A 17,872-nucleotide genomic window follows, 5' to 3' on the forward strand; every position below is an offset into this window, starting at 1 on the left:
GAGGGAGTACATATTATTATGATATTTATATTATACAATTAATTTAACAAAAACCACAAATTATGTTTTTAGTTTTATTTCTCATATATCACTCTACATATTCATGTTTCATACAATCAATTCTCATTGAATATATTGTAAAACATTCATGCAAGAACGTGTGTGGTATCATCAGTTCTAATAATTTAACTAACCCAACATATATACTATATTCTTACAATGCTATTGCACTTTTGATTTATGGATTAAGCTTTGCGTGTATGTTGATTAGAGTCTTTTTCTTGGTCCATCTGGGAACATCAGATAAGATTTTTTTCTTTGGAGGATTCGATCGTGCGTGACCACTTTCATGTGTGCTTAATTTATCTCTTGTATTAGTGTGGTCCCTGTCTCGCGTTACACGTCCACTCTATACACGAGTTACACGTCCACTCTATACACGAGCAACAACAGGTTGGTTACTGTTAGCTCCGTCCTGATTTATGAATCCCCTTTGTATTTTGCATCATATCTTGATCATGATTTTAATTAATGAAATATAAGTTATATATAACAAACATAATTTAATTTAAAATTAAATTTAAATATAAATCCAATAATATAATTTTGTGTGACATGTATAAATATTTTACTCGTCAAATATATGGTTAAATTTAACCCAAAATACGATGAGACTAATAAATCCAGACGAAAATAATAATTATGGCTACTCCATTGACCATGCACTCCGCATGCAATGGATTAAATACAAGCGCGCATAGCTGCAAAGCAAATGTGAAAGAATGAAAAACCCACGGTTATGTAGATGGCACCTTTTGAGCTTATCATGCCATGATGCAACACTATCCATCTGGTTTTCTTTTTAGCTGCACTACCCACTTGGCTAATATAAGCTACACACTCATGTCCTCTTTAGACCAACTTCTACGACCTTAAACGGATGTTTGTTTTATTCGAGTTTCGTCCGTTTAGGACAGAAAAAAGAACGGTGTCCAACGTTCTGCTTTTCGCGTTGGTCGTGCACAAAATGAAGCAGACGCATTTTGTCCGCCTATATATATTTGGTTTTTTCATCTGCATTTCATTTTCGGCCATCAAAACATGTCTTTCTTTTTTTCAATCATCGATATTTTGATATTTGATACACTGGAATATATAATTCATCAATTCTTCGCTATGAGAATAAGACCAAACAAAACAAGAATCACAATTAGACATTTTAATAGATATTCAACTTTCATAATTGTTCTCGCTAGTTGGATTAATATCTTCTCAATGTCTTTATTATTGATCTGCGTATTCTTGAGTCTGCACACTTTTTCTTTCTTCTTCGATTTTGACAACGTAGATGTTGCTTCCCCTCTAGTCTCATCTCCAGCCTCTATTCTAGTAAGGAGTGCACGAGCATCTATCAGTTTTTGTGATATCAATAGATCGATGTATTCTTTTTCTTAATACCAAAACTTGCATCTAACCTACACAAATATTTGAGAAAGCAATTAGCTAACGAAATTGCGCCAAATCCGTTGAGCACAACTAATTCAAAAGAATCACATACCCGATGCAAGACCTATTGTGGGCATTCGTCGCACTTTATGACCGGCAAAGGTGAGCAGATGAGCCACTGGGCCAGCGTTGAGCCCGAGCGACGGCCAAGAGAGTCTTTGCCGGTGAACAACCGATGGGAGAGATCCGAGCGGCTAGAAGCAGGCTCAATACATGTATGTAACACGGAGGAGTTGCCGGGGATGTGCGGTCCGGTACCCGGCCAATCCATGACAATGCACGGTCGCTGGTGGCAGGATGCGCCACATTCGTCGACCGGATGGACCAACTCCGACAGTGGCCACAACAACCGTAGATCTGTCGGTTTTGCGTCTACAACAGGGCGAGAGGCACAAATCCGGTGGTCGTGGCAGCGGAAACAACAGCTATGGCGGGGTGGGGGGTCGACAGCGGTGGCTATGGCGGGGGAAGGGTGGGGTGCGGTGGGGGAAGGATCCGGTCGCATGGGATGATAAGAAGGAATAGTGTGTTCTCGACGGCCGGGTCAGGGAAGGAAAAGGGCACATGTCCCGTCTGTGTGCACGTGTTCGTATTGGCGTAAACCTGGCCCAAATTTGGATGGGGAATGGATCGGCGATGGACAAAAAGTGGACGTTAGTATGTTTGTTCCCTCGCGTTGGGCCGTGATTGTGTCAGTTCGGTACCAAACGGACGTGTGCGGACGCGTAGGAGTTGGCCTTACTCTCCATATAAGATTTGACTGGAGTCAATTTCGTAAAGTCTGATCGTTTATATGAGAAAATATAAACATCTACATTTTTAAAGTTATAACAATGTAAATACTAAATTCATGTGGCATGCAATGATGTTGATTTCGTATTGTGAATGTTGATATTTTTCTCTACACAACTGATCAAACTTTACGAAGTTTGACTTTAAACAATTATATCCAGAGTAAAAAGGACCGGATGCAGTAAATCATTGGCATAAACTTTTGAAACAAAGAGAACTTGAAAAACTTGGGGAGTGTAGTCTTGTTTTAGTGTTAAATTTGTAGCCTTTTGTAGGGTATTTTACATGATTTCTCTTACAACAAGTAATCTTACCATATTTTTTAATATATAAAAGCATCGAGTTCACATCTTAGATCCGATTCAAATCAAGGAAAAGAAAAGCCATTATAATGGATTGACAACTGGACACATGACTACCAGTAAAAAGAATTTATTATACTGAAAATCATAATATCCTTCTTCTCCTCCAATTGTACGTCATCCGGCGGAGATTGTAAATTGCATTGAACCAATAGCAAAAAAAATCCACCTATAAACGTCCTTTTACAAATCTGTACCAGTCTCTGGACCCTTGAAACTAGATCTATAAATCGATGAAGCAACATCGGTTGGATTATCATCCCATATAGAACATGCTCGTGATCTATCATCATCAGTTTAAAGGGTTGAAAAAACGGTCAATGCCACACAAGAACAGAAGAAGATGAAGATGTAGAAGACCCCATGCCAATAGCTTTCTTTGAAAGACACACCGATCCATCTAAAAAAAAAAGACACACCAACCGTTGATAGAGGATTTGTGGTATGCAGGTGCAGGGACACCCCTAGCATGTGATTTTTCTTTCCGCTCTTGGTTTTTAACCTTCATATCTTTTGAATAAAAAATAAAATTAAGGCTTTTTATATTCATGTTTTCCATCACGAGGCCTTTTAAATAAGATTTGTTTTAAATTTGTCTTGCAGATTTTTCAAAAAAAAAAAAGATGCTTCAAAAGTTAAAACTTAGCATGATCGACCAATAAAATCATGCAAAATCAAAACTTGATCAACTACGAAACTTGAGAATCGAAATTCTCAAACGCAAAATCTAAGTTTCGATGATTAAAATCCAAAACTTATTGTGCCATTGTGAGGGGTTCAACTGCTTTCCAAATCGCGAAGCAATCGAACGACCGAAGTGCCTTGACACATGCATGCGCCCCTACGAATTTTCGACCAACTGTCATCAATATCTGAAAGAAATTAGCACATCTCGGCACGCAAACTTTCCTAGACCCTTCTTGGGATGGAATGTCGTCAAGGTGGAAAGGGATGAGAGAAAAGAGAAAAAGAAAAAGAAAAAGAAGACGGGCTCCTCCCACGAACAGAAAAGAGGAGAGGAGATCGCCGCTGGCCCACCACCCAGTATTGACCCCCCTGGCTCGTGCAGTCCATCTCGGGTAGTCCGCCATTGGTCAAGTCCCCCTTCCTTCCCCCACCCTCTCCGCGTCGCGTCTCCCCCGCCTCGTCTCCGTCCGCCGCACAACCTCTGCTACCCCCCACTGCATCCAGCTCGCGCTGCGCTGGGGTTGACCGGGCCGGCGCGAGACTCGCCCGGCTGGCCGCGAAGATGGACGTGCGTCGGACTGCGCAGGTGAATCAGGTCGTCGGCGCCGTCGGGGTGCCACCGCCGCCGCAAATCCAGACGCAGGATCCCGCGGGCGTCGCCGCGTGGGCCGATCCCGAGTTCATGATGCTGCGCACCAACACCCGAGAGAAGATGTAAGCGTTGGTGTACTGTAGTGTGTGTACTGGTATCATGCTTAGTGGTACCACGTTGTTCCATCCACAAACTGATAAGCGAAGGCGATCGTAGAAATCAATGGATTGGCTTCCCTTGAAGTTTAGAAGGGCTGGCTTTGCATACACATTTGGCAACTTTTGGGGGTGAATTTAGATCCTCTGTTCGGTTCCGAGGGTTATTCAGGTTATAAGACTGATTATGCCTGATGGTCTGAGTTTGGTATGGAAGTAAGTAGGGTAGTTCTTCATTTTACTTATATATATATACTTGTTATTGAATTGGCAGATTCAAGTATATAGAAAGGAAGACGGGCTCGGATGATTGGCGGAGGAGATTACCGGAGCTCGCGAGGAGGCTCGAGGAAATCTTGTTTATGAAATACCCAAGCAAGGTGTTGACCCCTTTCCTTCTTATTTTAGAGCATTGGCTTTCGAACAATCAAGTCCATTTCCGAGCAAAATTAAACATCACCGTTTCATCATTTTAATAAAAATTTTAAAATGTTCAGAGGGAGTACTACTGTATGATGCGGGCACCAATTGAGCCACAATTGCAGTATGCTATCAAGACCTTGAGTGCACGGAACCAACAAAATCAACAAAACCTAGCCTCGTCAAGACAGATAGCATCTTCCCCTGGCCATGGGACGATGATTCTGACACCTGGTATCACGCAAGGCGCAAGTGAAAATTCTAGAATGTCTTATGTGACAGGCAATATTGGCCCTTCCTCGTCTAGTGCAGACATGGTTCCTCCGAACACCAACATGGGTACCTTGCTGCCAGGTGCAGATAGTTTTACTGAACTTGTGCTCATTTCCTTCAGGCTGTGTGCGTTAACTTGAAATTCTTCTGTGCCATGCTGTAGAACTTCCAACCTTGAAATCCAATAGCCAGCAATATATTGGACAAAATTAAACATATGTGTTAACACCTAACAAACCACCCTTTTGGTACTCTAGCTTGTGTGTTCGGGAAAGGCCCACTAAGTAGCTATTGTATGACCAAAAAGCTGTAAGTGAAATGTTAACCTGAAAGATTCATTATCAGAATCTATTCAATTATCAATTAGAAATGGGATATCACACTGTTCAGTCGTAGTATTTGCCCATATTGATTTATGACATTTTCCAACATACATATACTATTCAGTCTTGGAGCTGTATGCTCTAGTGTACACCCTTTTTTTTCCTAGTTTCTCCTTTTGGACTATGTTTCCATTTACTTGCTTGGTTTGCGTTGCTTTCTTTCCAGGGGAAGCTCCTGATGAGCATGTGAACACACTGCTATCGCTGGGGATGAATCCTACACAGTATGATCACCCCAGAGCCAACAACAACAACCTCATGATAGACACAGTGGACACACCTGCAACCAACAGGCTCTTGGTAAGAGTTGTGCATTGTACTTCACAGATATCATGTATGGTAAAATCAGCTCTCCAAGGCCTGCTTACAAACTGCAGCTCATGGTGATGCAGAAATCACGTGCACCTCTGAAGGAGGTCCGAAATGAGCCAAAGTTTAGCTGCCCAGTCTGCATGAATGAGCTGGTCGATCCATCATCAACCATCTGTGGCCACATCTTCTGCCAGAAGTGCATCCAGGCCTCCATCCAGGCTCAGAGCAAGTGTCCGACCTGCCGTAGGACGTTAACCGTGAACTGTTTCCACCGCGTCTACCTCCCGACGATGGACTGACCTGATCCACCCTGTTTTATTTACTCTTTTACCCCCGGGTGCTGCAGATCAGATGGTAACATTTGAGAAACAGGTTTGGTGACTGACGGCGTTAGCAGGGATATGGACTGTCATTTGCTTTTCTTTAAAGTCTTCTTAAGGCATTTGTATTATTTACCTGTATAAGGTATATTTACTTCCTTTGTGAGTTGTATCTCCCTTGTATATTGTATCTATTTGTTAAATATGACTCTTCAGAGTTGTTGTATATATATGTTGTTGTGGATCTGTCATGAAATTGTGTTGTGATATCTACCGCTCCACCCATGTCGCGTGTATGTTATGATGTGCACGTTGTGCGGGGTGGTGTCTTCGGGTCGATATTATGCGGATGCTAGCGGAGGTGCTAGATCTGTATAGTCCCGCTCCAGGGGCGCTACACTTTTGGAGATGTGTTTGCGAGGTCAATAGGTCATGTAGTGCAGTTGGTGCCCGGCGGGTCTGCTCCACCTTGTGGTCATTGCCTAGTCCATCACTGATAGGAGGATACGCCTCCTCTGGTTTCTCTTTTAAGGCCATGACCAAGCTTGTGATTGCTCATGAATGTCTATGACATGCGCCTGATCTTATTTACATCCCTATTGTGTTTATGCTGCAGCGGCGGCTTCTCATGTGACTCTAGGAGTGTGACGCCCTTGACTCAATGATCGGTGGGCTTCTGGTGGTGGTGCGTCATCTGGTTCCAACGAGATAGGGTCGGTTGCCTCTTTGTATCCATGTTCCTTTTCTGTTTTGACATTCTTTGATTGTGCCCCTGGGCCCTAGCAGACTTTGGCTTACTTTGTACTAAACCTGTTCGTGGACAACCCGGTCCGAAGGCCCGAACCCAAAGCCCGACATCTGGGCCGGCTCGGGCTCCACTTTCTCGGCCAAAGCCCGGCACGAGTAAAACCCAGAAAGTACGTATAAATATTTTTTATTCACAATAAAGATATAATAAATTAATATAAGATTCTAAATAAGATTAATTTAATTGAAAATGCCATTGTTCGTGTGCTTTGGGCCGGGCTCAGGCTTGGGATTTGTTCTTCAGGCTTTGCCAAGCCCGGCCCGAACTCGACCCGGCCCGATCAATGATTATGTTTACATTGTACTAGTTGTTTAGATTGTCTGGTGTGTTATCTATAAAGGCGGGCTAAGGCCTAATTTCTTGAAGATGGTACCAAGTGGGTGTGGATGGATCGAACATGATGTAGATAGTACATTTGGGTGAGAAGAGAGCCTCAAGCCTTGGATTTGAGGAGGCAAATGAAAGGTTAGGAGGTTTGGTAGGTGAAGGTGGCCAATATACTTCGATGATCGTTTATATACATAATTCTCGGTTGGCGTGAAAGCCCCCGCTTAGTGGCTCCAGATCTGGTTATCCACTTGTGTTTTAAAATTACGTTGTAAAGGTTGTGTTTCATGTGTTGGAAAAGTGGGAATGGTTGCGGCTCCATGGTTAGATCTAGGCCCCCCTTTCTTTCAATTTTTTGTGTAGTATTTTCATTTTTTTTGACAATATACCAGTGAATGGTTGATATTTATATACAAATGACAAGTTAGTGTTGGTAGTAAAATGTTACTTTAAACAGTCCATAAAGGTCCATATCAATTTTTTGGAATATGTGGTATCCAACCAAAATTAGTGTTTTATGTGGCACGGCGAGTAGGGCAATTCCACATGACGTGGCTATTCTTCACCCGGACTCATATGAGCCCTTGGTGTGAACAATAGAATCATTTTAAATAGCAAAAAGAATCTCATTTTTTGCGGTACAAGATGTTCATGTCATATGTGTGATGCCCATGCAAATCTTGGTGAAGTTCATCGAGGAGCTCGTGACAAAAAGAAAAAAAATTGGTGCCTAAGATACTTCTGAAAACAACACTGTTCACACATAATTTAGTATTTTTTGTCGTGAGCTCCTCGAATGTCCAAACACCCTAGTATTTTGCACGAACATCTCACATTTGAGCATCTAGTACCATAAAAATTGATTTTTTTAAACATAAATCATGGTTATTTATTTATTTTACTATTCATCAGGCCCGGGCACCGAATTGAATTATTGGATTCCACATGACTTCTCTTGAAGCAAGTAACGGTAGCACTACTCTCAGCCAAAAACACAGCCTACTAGGGGGGTTTCATGCACACGCCTCCGAGGTTTCCTTATCCTCCAAATGTTTTTGGCACGGGTAAATTGGGGAAGCCATCATTTGAGGATAAGCATTTAGCCATGAAATTTATGTTGTTCTAGATCAGGTTCAGCCTCTTTGTCTGGTCGATGCAGAAGAAAGATGATGTCGATATATCCAAGAATAACATGTGCGTTAGTTTCTGTTATGTGAGGATAATTTCGTATTATAGATAAATATTTTTCTTTTTTCTGAAATAAGGCTTGATGATTTCCTCGAAGAAAGAAAGGTAACTCTGATGCATTAGTTTTAGCTATTGTTTGAAGACCCGGGCCGTCCCAACACGACAGGATATGTGATGGGTCCCTGATTCCTCGAAAAAAGAACACACATACACACTTACTAAATGAGCCATGTCATTGCCGGCCCACGTGCCTCGCTCATCGGCCCATCCACAACACTTTAGTAAGCGAGCCAGCTCGTGGCACGTTTCATCCGTGTATTTTTCGTCTTATTGAACTATTTTCTGGACCTATTGAACTTCTTTCTCGGTCATATACAAAAGCTCAAAAAAGTACAGAAATAAGTATGCATATAGTGTCGTGCCGGTCTGCATATCCATATTCCAAGCCCAGGCACGGTCCCTGATGTGTCGCGTGTCGGCCACGCCCCGTTGGGAGCTCCTATGCAGCGCTGCAGACGCCTGTTAATGATCCGGCGCCTACAATACTGCTAGCATGATCTGACCCATTAGAATGCTGCCCAATTTTTTTATTGTAAAAATAAAAATATGAAATCAAAAAAGATTTACAGATTTAAAGAAAAAAGTTCATTCATTTGAAAAAAGGTTCATCAATTTGAAAAAAAGTTCATATCTTTAAAAAGGTTCATCGATTTTAAAAAATTTCATCAATTTGAAAAACAACTCATCAAAATTTTAAAAAGGTCAATAAATTTCTTAAAACTTCATAAAAATTCAACAAAAGTTTATGTACTTTTCAAAAAAGATCATTGAACTGAAAAAAGATCTTCATAAATCTATAAAAGGTTCATCCATTTTCAAAAAGATGTTCATCAAAATTCAAAAAAGTCCATCGATATTCAAAAAAAATGTCAATCTGAAAACATATTTGCTGAAAATTAGAATATGTTCGTCAATATTCAAAAAAGTTCATACAATTTTTTTTTTAAAAAAACATCAAACAACGCCTAGATGGGTCGGCCCATTAAAAACGCCACAGGCGCCAGTTAACAAAAATGTATGTTAACTCGCGCCTGTGGTGCCAACTAGGAAATGCCCGACCCGTTTAGCTCGTGTCGTGCCATGCCTTCTTGCTAATAGGCTGGCCCAGATGGCCAGGTTTAATTTCTGACATTAGAGCAGGGGAGCGCGGGAGCAACTAGTTAGCGATCACTCCTGCATGCTGCGAGTTGGAGCGTTCTCAACTGTCGCCGCGTGTCGCGTTTTAAGCGTTCCCTTCGTATTTTGCTTTTTTATCTTTTCGCACGTATTTTTTGGCTTTTTTGAGTGGTTTTCCCTTGGTTTTTTTGCACGGTCGTATCTCTCGGAAAGGGGAAACGTGTTTTATGCTTTCGTTTTTTCTCGCGAGAGGTACGATTTTGCTTCCGCAAGCGGCACAGTTTTGATATCGCGAGAGGCACGACCGTGACTCTCGAAAATGGAAAAAACGCGTTTTCTATCCTCTCTTTTTTTCTCGAGAGGCACGGTTTTGCTTCCGCGGGGGCACGGTTTTGCTATCACGAGAGGCACGGCCGTGCCTCTCGGAGGGGGGGGACGCGTTTTCTGCTCTCTTTTTTTCCCGAAAGGCACAGTTTTGCTACCGCGAGTCGTGCCTCTCGAAAAGGAAAAAACGCGTTTTCTGCTCTCTCTCTCTCTCTCTTTTCTACGATAGACACGATTTTGCTTCCGCGAGAGGCACGACTTTGGTATCCCGAGAGGCACGGCCGTGCCTCTCGACAAGGGAAAAACGCGTTTTTTTATTCGCGAGAGGCACGGTTTTGCTTCCATGAGAGGCACGGTCTCGAAAAGGGAAAAACGTCGGTTTTTTTGTGAAAAAAAGTTTGTCATAACCTATCTACATGGGATCTACTCCCTCCGTTCCTAAATATAAGTCTTTTTAGAGATTTCACTAGAGGCTACATACGAAGTAAAATGAATGAATCTATATTTTAAAGTATGTCCATATACATTCGTATATAGCCCCCTAATGAAATCTCTTAAAAGACTTATATTTAGAAACGGAGGGAGTAGTTTTTAAAGATCTTGACGTGAGAGATTCAATAATGAAAACGGTTCAAGATTTAAACACACGGTTCAGGACATAAAATTTTGGAGGAGAACGCCGTTGGCCCACCACCTGTATTCACCCCGCCTCGTGTAGTCCGTCATCCGTTTCCCCACCTCACCCTCGCCTCCGGCCGCCGCTCCTCTTAGGTGGGCCATCCTTCAGCGACGCCATCTCGCATCCATTGAGGCTCGTCCAGACTGGGGTTGACGGGGACGGCGTGAGGCTCGCCCAGACTGCGCCGGTGAATCAGGTCAAAGGCGCCGGTGTTTGACGGCGCCGTCGGGGATGCCGCGGCGGCAAATCGAGATGCAGGATGCAGTGGGCCTAGCCGCGGCAGTCGAAATCCAGTTGTTGATGCTGCGCAACTCTACTCGGGAGAAAATGTAAGCATTCGTCACTGCGATGCGAATGAATCGAATCTATATTCGTCAGGGGAAGCTCCCGATGAGCATTCTCTACTCACTGAAGTCACTGCTAGCTGGTCAGGGGTTCTAATCGTAGTACTAAACAGCACTGTCAAGTTTATTAGCGCTGCTATATTATTTCATTCACAAACCTATTAGCAAATGTGATCATAGATATCCTATCACAGTTAATGGATATTACAAATTTTGGAACTCTGCGGCCCGGTTGGATCCTCTTTTCAGTTCCATTTATACTGTCAAAAATGCTCATGGTCTGAATCTGGTATGAAAGCAAAGGGTGTCTTTTTATACATGTCCTTGAACTGGCAGATTCGAGTATATGCGCAGGAGGTCATCCTCGGCATAGAGGCTATCTATGCGCGGCGGCTGCTGGACCTCGCGAGCCGGCTCGAGGAAATCCTGTTTAGAAGATACACAAACAAGGTGCTGGTCCCTTTCCTACTTCTTTTGTACCTTTTGTTTTCAAGCAATCAAGTCTTCTCCTAGCAAAAGCAAATACTACTGCTTCATCATTTAAATATTTTCTGTTTTTTGGGCAGAGTGAGTACAACAATATGATGAGGGGTCCGATTGAGCCCCCACTTGCAGTTTGCCGTGAAGCTCTTGATTGTTCAGAACCTACAACGACAACAGAACCGACAATTGTCAAGGCAGATAACATGTTCCCCTCCCTATGCGACAATGGCTGTGACACCTGGTATCACGCAAGGCGCAAGTGAAAATTCTGGAATGTCTCGTGTGATCGGCAACATTGGCCCTTTGTCGTCTGGTCCAGACATGGTTCCTCTGAACGCCAACATGGGTACCTTCCTGCCGGGTGCAGATAATTCTACTGAGCTTGTGCTCATTTCCTTCAGTTTGTGTACCTTAACTTGAAATTCTTCTGTACCATGCTGTAGAACATCTAAAGTGAAATGTTAACCTGAAAGGTCCATTATAGAATTTAACACAGACCATCTTCCTTCGGACGCTCAGCTTCCAATTTTTTTTCAATTATCAATCAGAAATGGGATTCACACTGTTCAGTCTCCAACTCTCCATATTTGCCCATATTGATTTATGACATTTTTAAACATACATATACCCCCTCTGTCTCAAAATGTAAGATGTTATTTTTGACAATATGAACGTTTTTTGACACGTGTCAAAAAACGTCTTACATTTTGAGACAGAGGGAGTACTATTCAGTCTTGGAGCTGTATGCTCTGGTGTATATCACCCTTTTTTTCCTAGTTCCCCCTTTTGGGCTATGTTTCCATTTACTAACTTGGTTGTGTTGTTTTCTTTCCAGGGGAAGCTCCTGATGAGCATGTGAACACACTGCTGTCTCTGGGGATGAACCCTACACACCATGATCGCCCCAGAGCATGCAACAACAACCTTGTGATAGACACAGCGGACACACCTGCAACCAACAGACTCTTGGTAAGAATTGTGCATTGTACTTCACAAATATCATGTATAGTAGTTATATCACCTCTCCAAGGCTTGCTTACAAACTGCAGCTCATGGTGATGCAGAAACCCGTGTACCTGTGAAGGAGGTCCGAAAGGAACCAAAGTTCAGCTGCCCAGTCTGCATGAATGAGCTGGTCGATGCGTTGTCGACCATCTGTGGCCACATCTTCTGCCAGAACTGCATTGAGGCCTCGATCCAGGCTCAGAGCAAATGACCGACCTGCCGTAGGACGCTAACCATGGACAGTTTCCACCGCGTCTACCTCCAGGCGATGGACTAACCTGGTCCAGCCATTCTCGGCATAGCAGAGCCTTGGCACCTGTGCTCCTCTCTCTTCTTGCAACTGTTTGTTTTCTCCACATTGATGACTATCGCGACTCCTCAAGTGCCTCCTGCAACTGCTCCTCCCTCCACACCTGCCTCCACCCATGAGCGGCATCCTATGCCCCTATATAAGGGCATCCAGCGACATGATGAAGGGGACTTTCAAGATCTATCGAAGACCGAATCTAGCCACTTAGCCAAACTGATCTAGGCATCTTGCCGAGATCAGCCATCTAGATCTGCCAAGTTGCTCTTCAACTTGCTGAGATCCCCATTGTAATCATTCTTTGTACTCCATCTTCAAATCGTCCCATATAAGCAAGAGTAGGGCCATTCGCGGGGGCTCGAACCTGGGTAAACCTTGTGTCCCATGTTTATCTGACAACTTGTGATTACGTTCCACTCTCATACATATCTACCTGTGACTCTCCTTTTTGGACTTAAAGAGAGTTTTCTTGCATTTCAAATTTTGGAAAGTTTGAATGATTGTGCCTGAAAGGTTAGATCTGCATAGTTTATTGGCAGTTTTTGTTTAATACTATTTTCAAAATTCAACATTGCGTGGTAGTGGGTAGTTGGTGAATTAGTGTCGTCAGTAGAAGTTAGTTTAAACAGCTGGAAGTCGATACCAACCTTTTTGCAATCTGTGGTGTATAACCAAAACTACACGGCGCGCCAGGCTCCGCTCCGGTCAAAACTAGTTTTAACACGTGGCATAGCGCGTAGGGTGATTCCCTAGGATTTCTCTTGCAAAAAGTAAACTTTGCAGCATTATTCTTGGCCGGAAGCAACTCTGTGATGAAGAGCGGTTATATAGAGCGGGAAGCACACCGCTGGCCCACCACCAGTATTGACCCTCCAGGCTCAGGTAGTCCGCCATTGGTCTAGGACGGTGTAAGGCTCGGCTGGCTGGCTGTGAAGATTGGACCCATGAATCAGGTCGGTGGTGCTGGCGACGGGATACCACCGCGGCAAAATCAGATGCGGGATGTGGTGGACCGTGCCGCAGGGGTTGATCCCAAGTTCATGGTGCTGCGCAACAATACTCGACAGAAGATGTAAGCGTTCATTACTGCTCCAACTGGAATGAATCTACTATTATTTCACTGGTCAATTGGTCAGAGGTTTTAGTTGTACCATGCTCCAAACAACAGTATCAAGTTTATTCGTACTATGTTATTTCATTCACAAAAGAATAAGTAAAGGTGATCGTAGATATACTATCAGAGTTAATGGTTTCCCTAAGTTTACAAGGGATTTGCATATAAATTTTGGAACTCCGGGCTGCAGTTGAATCCTCTTTTCAGTTCTATTTATATTACCAAAATACTCATGGTCTGAATCTGGTATGAAAGCAAGGGGATATTTTTATACTTGTTCTTGAATTGGCAGATTCACGTATATAGAAAGGAAGCAACTATCGGCTATCTGGCGGCGGCGGCTGCCGGACCTCACGAGGCGGCTTGAGGGAATCTTGTTTAGAGAATACCCAAACAAGGTGTTGATCTCTTTCCTACTTGTTTGTAGCTTTGGTTTTCAAGCGATAAAATCATCTCCTAGCAAAAGAAAATATTATTGCTTCGTCATTTTATTTTATTTTTCTCTTTTTTGATCAGAGGGAGTACTACAATATGACGAAGGGGCCGATTGAGCCCACCTTGCAGTTTGCCATGAAGCTCTCGAGTGTTCAGAACCGGCGACAAGAACAGAACCGACAATTGTCAAGGCAGATAACATGTTCCCCTCACTATGGGACAATGATTGTGACACCTGGTATCACACAAGGCGCAAGTGAAATTTCTAGAATGTCTTACGTGACAGGCAACATTGGCCCTTTGTCGTCTGGTGCAAACATGGTTCGGCAGAACGCCAGCATGGGTACCTTGCTTCCAGGTGCAGATAGTTCTACCGAACTTGTGCTTGTTTCCTTCAGGCGGTGTACCTTAACTAGATATTCTTCGTAGCATATGCGTTAGGACTTGTTGCCTAGAAATCCAATAGCCAACAGTATGTTGGACAAAATTCAACCTATGTGCTAACGCCCAACATACATCACCTTGTTTAGAGTCTAGCTTGTGTTTTTGGGAAAAACCACCCACTAAGTAGCTACTGTATGACAAAAGAGCTCTAAGTAAAAGGTTATCCTGAAAGACCCATTATCAGAATTTAACATTAAGCATCTTCCTTTAGACTCTTAGTTTCCTTTTTTATCAATCATCAATTAGAAACAGGATATTGCACTTCTCAGTCTGCGTGTTTGCCCATGGTCATGTATTACATTTCCAGAATCTACATATACCATTCAGTTTTGGAGCTTCATGCTGTAGTAGACAGGTCACAGATGTATATTTCCATTTGTCCTAGTTTCCCCTTTTGGACCATGTTTCCATTTACTAACTTGATGTCTGTTGCTTTCTTTCCAGAAGAAGCTCCTGATGAACATGTGAACACAGTGCTGTCACTGGGGATGAACCCTACACACCATGATCGCCCCAGAGCATGCAGCAACAACCTCGTGATAGACACAGTGGAAACATCTGAAACCAACAGACGCTTGGTAAGAATTGTGCATTATACAGTAGGAGTACTTCACAAGTATCATGCTATGGAAATTATACCAGCTCTCCAATTCATGCTTACAAACTGCAGTCCATGTTGACGCAGGCACCCCGTGCACCAGTGAAGGAGGTCGCAAAGAAACCAAAGTTCAGCTGCCCAGTCTGCTGGAACGAGCTGACCAATGCGTCATCGACCATCTGCGGCCACATCTTCTGCCAGAAGTGCATCAAGGCCGCCATCCAGGCTCAGAACAAGTGCCCGACCTGCCGTAAGACGCTTACCATGAAGGGGTTCCACCCTGTCCACCTTCCGACGATGGACTGAAGTGATCCAGCCATTCTGGGCGCAGCAGTGCCTCAGGCACCCGTGTTCTTCTCCTCGCTGGGATTGCGGCGATTCTATCTGCGCAGGGTTGCCATTACCATTCAGTTTCCTGCCCCAGATGTGTGACTGGTAATGTCGTGATTCGCAGTTTTTGAGATGCCGTTACCAACCAGTATGTATCCCTAGCGCTAAATAATACCGTACTCTGTCCGTCTGGGTTTAATAAGGTATGTTGGTTTTGTTGTAAGTCAAACCGGTTTGAGTTCTATGGATACAAATATCAACATTCGCAATACCAAATAAAATATCACCAGTTCTACCATAAAACATGTTCCTTCTTAGTGTCTGTACTGCGTAGCGTGAGCAAGCCGGAAAATGTTTTGGTGACAGGCAGTAGTACGCAGGGGTGCTTGTCGACGAGTTGCCATCCGTTGGGCGGGCCTAAAGCAAAGCAAGGGGCACGCGGATCCAGCCGTTGACGCCGACGGGGATAAGAGGCGGTGGACGGAGGGATGTTGACGCCACCACATCCGCCATTATCCTCCTCCTCCACTCGATCACGCATGATGCGGGATGCACTAGTAGCTAAGCTAACTAAGGTAACGCCTCCCTCGTTTGGCTACAGCTAAAGCTTGGGGAATGTGGACCGGAACACACTTGACTCATCCGATTTTGCCCCCTGCCCTGGTCGTCAGTCCACCCTTCTAGTTGGGCGTAGGAGGTAAGCAGGGTGGCGACCGTTCCGGTGCTAGACGCAGGAATTCCTTAGAGCATCTCCACCCGTCTCTAGGCTTGGCGACGTTTTTTTTGTCGAAAAACGGATCAGCCACGTCCCCAACGCCCTCCTCGGGACATCAAAATAACACCGGCAAACTCAGCGCGTTGGGGGCTCTTGGGGCGTCGGCGAAAACTTTGACGAATCGTGTCTCTTCACATATGTCCTTTTTTTTTATCTGCTTAATTATTGTTTTTATATATTTTTAACTGGAATTAGGTGTGGCTGAAAAAATATCCTCATATGCATTCCTATTTCAGCCAGATGAAGCATTTGGCTCCTCAAAACATTAATTGTTTTTTAATTTGTTGGTGTTTTTGAGGCTGTTGCAACGGCTGGATGTGCTCTTAGCACCGGCGAGCCAAGAACCAGTGTGGTTCTTTTGTAGTCTATAGAGTACTCCCTTTGTTTTTAAATATAAGTTTTTAAAGGTTTTATTAAAAAACTACATATAAATGTATATAAATATATTTTAAAGTGTAGATTTATTTATTTTATTTCATATTTAGTCTTTTAATAAAATCTAATAAGGATTTATATTTAAAAAACAAAGGTTATACTCTCTCCGTTCCTAAATATAAGTCTTTTAGGAGATTTCACTAGGGGTCTATACACGAAGCAAAATGAATGAACATATACTCTAAAGTATGTTTATATACATTCGTATATAGTTCACTAGTGAAATCACTATTAAGACTTATACTCCCTCCGTTCCTTAATATAAGACATTTTAAAGATTTCATTATAGACTAGATACAGAGCAAAATGAGTGAATCTATATCCTAAAATATGAGTACATACATCTGTATGTAAGTTTATAGTGAAATCTTTAAAATGTTTTATATTTAGGAATGGAGGGAGTATAAGAAGAGATGGTTTTCCAGAAAAGATTGCATGCAAGCTTGCAGTGTGTGCGGGACGTGGCGTATCCTGACCGGTCGTAGTTGAAGCCAGCCAGGCGCGACGTGGGCGTCTCGGCGTCCGGACGTGCGACGCGGGCACAAGGAAAAAAATAGAACACGGGCGAAAGTAAAAACCAGCGGCGTGACGGCACGACGCGCGCGCACCGGAGCTCGTCAACGGCCGCACTGTTCGGGTAGCTGCGTGTCGTATCACTCGTCAGTCGGGTCTTGCTCGGCAACGTGGACAGACGTCCATTGGCTCGCTGGGTTGACGGGTCCGTTGGACGTGAACGGAGGCGGTTCACCGCTGATCCCAGGGCTCGCACCGTCAGGGTTAGGGCATCTTTAAAATCGAACCCGCAAACCTTTTGTAATCATTTGAATTATACGGTTCAAATTATATGTGTCATCTAACGCGGCCTGATATCAATCCGCGGCATGGTTCGAATGTGTTTTTTTTTTCACAGGTCGGGGACAAGCCCGGAGGAGTTTTACGGGATTCTAGACAACCATTTCGTCCGATTATGACCGTCTTGGCCCATCAAAAACCCATCCTTCCCCCGCACGCTTTCCGTCTAGCGCCAGCTGCCCGCATTCATACAATCACATGCAACATAAAACCTGAGTTAATTAAAGAGTGGACGTGACCTATCATCGAAGACGGCATTGAAGCGACTCGTCGATTGAGGGCGTCCCCCGCGACGCGTCTTCGGTGTCCCCGCATGTTCAATGCCGAACACATGTGACTGAACGGGACGAGACGGATATCTGCCAGGCTCGTTCAATGCCCCTCCGTCTGTATGCCTTCATTAAGCAAGCTTGCCGGCCGGCCACTTCGACGTCCTGCATTGACGC

At 43.7% G+C, this 17,872-nt stretch overlaps 2 protein-coding genes and 1 pseudogene across 3 annotated transcripts; all 3 read left to right on the forward strand.

Annotated features, from left to right (window-relative positions):
* The first annotated feature begins 3,715 nt into the window (after positions 1-3,715).
* LOC123445220 (probable histone acetyltransferase HAC-like 1) lies at positions 3,716-6,053 on the forward strand. The gene is made up of 5 exons (XM_045122178.1): positions 3,716-4,061; positions 4,369-4,474; positions 4,592-4,868; positions 5,337-5,470; positions 5,563-6,053. The coding sequence occupies exons 1-5, from the start codon at positions 3,910-3,912 to the stop codon at positions 5,779-5,781; spliced, it is 888 nt and encodes a 295-aa protein (XP_044978113.1). The 5' UTR covers positions 3,716-3,909; the 3' UTR covers positions 5,782-6,053.
* Positions 6,054-10,308: 4,255 nt separating this feature from the next.
* Positions 10,309-12,816, forward strand: LOC123445222 (annotated as a pseudogene).
* A 256-nt stretch (positions 12,817-13,072) lies between these two features.
* On the forward strand, positions 13,073-15,667 carry LOC123445221 (probable histone acetyltransferase HAC-like 1). 2 transcript variants are annotated; one of them, XM_045122179.1, is made up of 5 exons: positions 13,073-13,515; positions 13,850-13,955; positions 14,074-14,350; positions 14,881-15,014; positions 15,122-15,667. In XM_045122179.1, the coding sequence occupies exons 1-5, from the start codon at positions 13,388-13,390 to the stop codon at positions 15,338-15,340; spliced, it is 864 nt and encodes a 287-aa protein (XP_044978114.1). In that variant the 5' UTR covers positions 13,073-13,387; the 3' UTR covers positions 15,341-15,667. The 2 variants fall into 2 exon arrangements, with proteins under 2 accessions (XP_044978114.1, XP_044978115.1); XM_045122180.1 differs by having other exon boundaries at positions 14,884-15,014.
* Positions 15,668-17,872: the final 2,205 nt, after the last annotated feature.

This window comes from Hordeum vulgare, chromosome 3H, assembly GCF_904849725.1.
Source record: "Hordeum vulgare subsp. vulgare chromosome 3H, MorexV3_pseudomolecules_assembly, whole genome shotgun sequence".
Taxonomy (NCBI): domain Eukaryota; kingdom Viridiplantae; phylum Streptophyta; class Magnoliopsida; order Poales; family Poaceae; genus Hordeum; species Hordeum vulgare.

Excerpts from the sequence above, each read along its gene's own strand:
- LOC123445220 (XM_045122178.1), top strand. The coding sequence starts at position 3,910 with ATGGACGTGCGTCGGACTGCGCAGGTGAATCAGGTCGTCGGCGCCGTC. Across the intron at positions 4,869-5,336 it reads CATGGGTACCTTGCTGCCAG|GGGAAGCTCCTGATGAGCAT; the intron begins GTGCAGATAGTT and ends CTTTCTTTCCAG. Across the intron at positions 5,471-5,562 it reads CTGCAACCAACAGGCTCTTG|AAATCACGTGCACCTCTGAA; the intron begins GTAAGAGTTGTG and ends ATGGTGATGCAG.
- LOC123445221 (XM_045122179.1), top strand. The coding sequence starts at position 13,388 with ATGAATCAGGTCGGTGGTGCTGGCGACGGGATACCACCGCGGCAAAAT. Across the intron at positions 13,956-14,073 it reads TTAGAGAATACCCAAACAAG|AGGGAGTACTACAATATGAC; the intron begins GTGTTGATCTCT and ends TTTTTTGATCAG. Across the intron at positions 14,351-14,880 it reads CATGGGTACCTTGCTTCCAG|AAGAAGCTCCTGATGAACAT; the intron begins GTGCAGATAGTT and ends CTTTCTTTCCAG.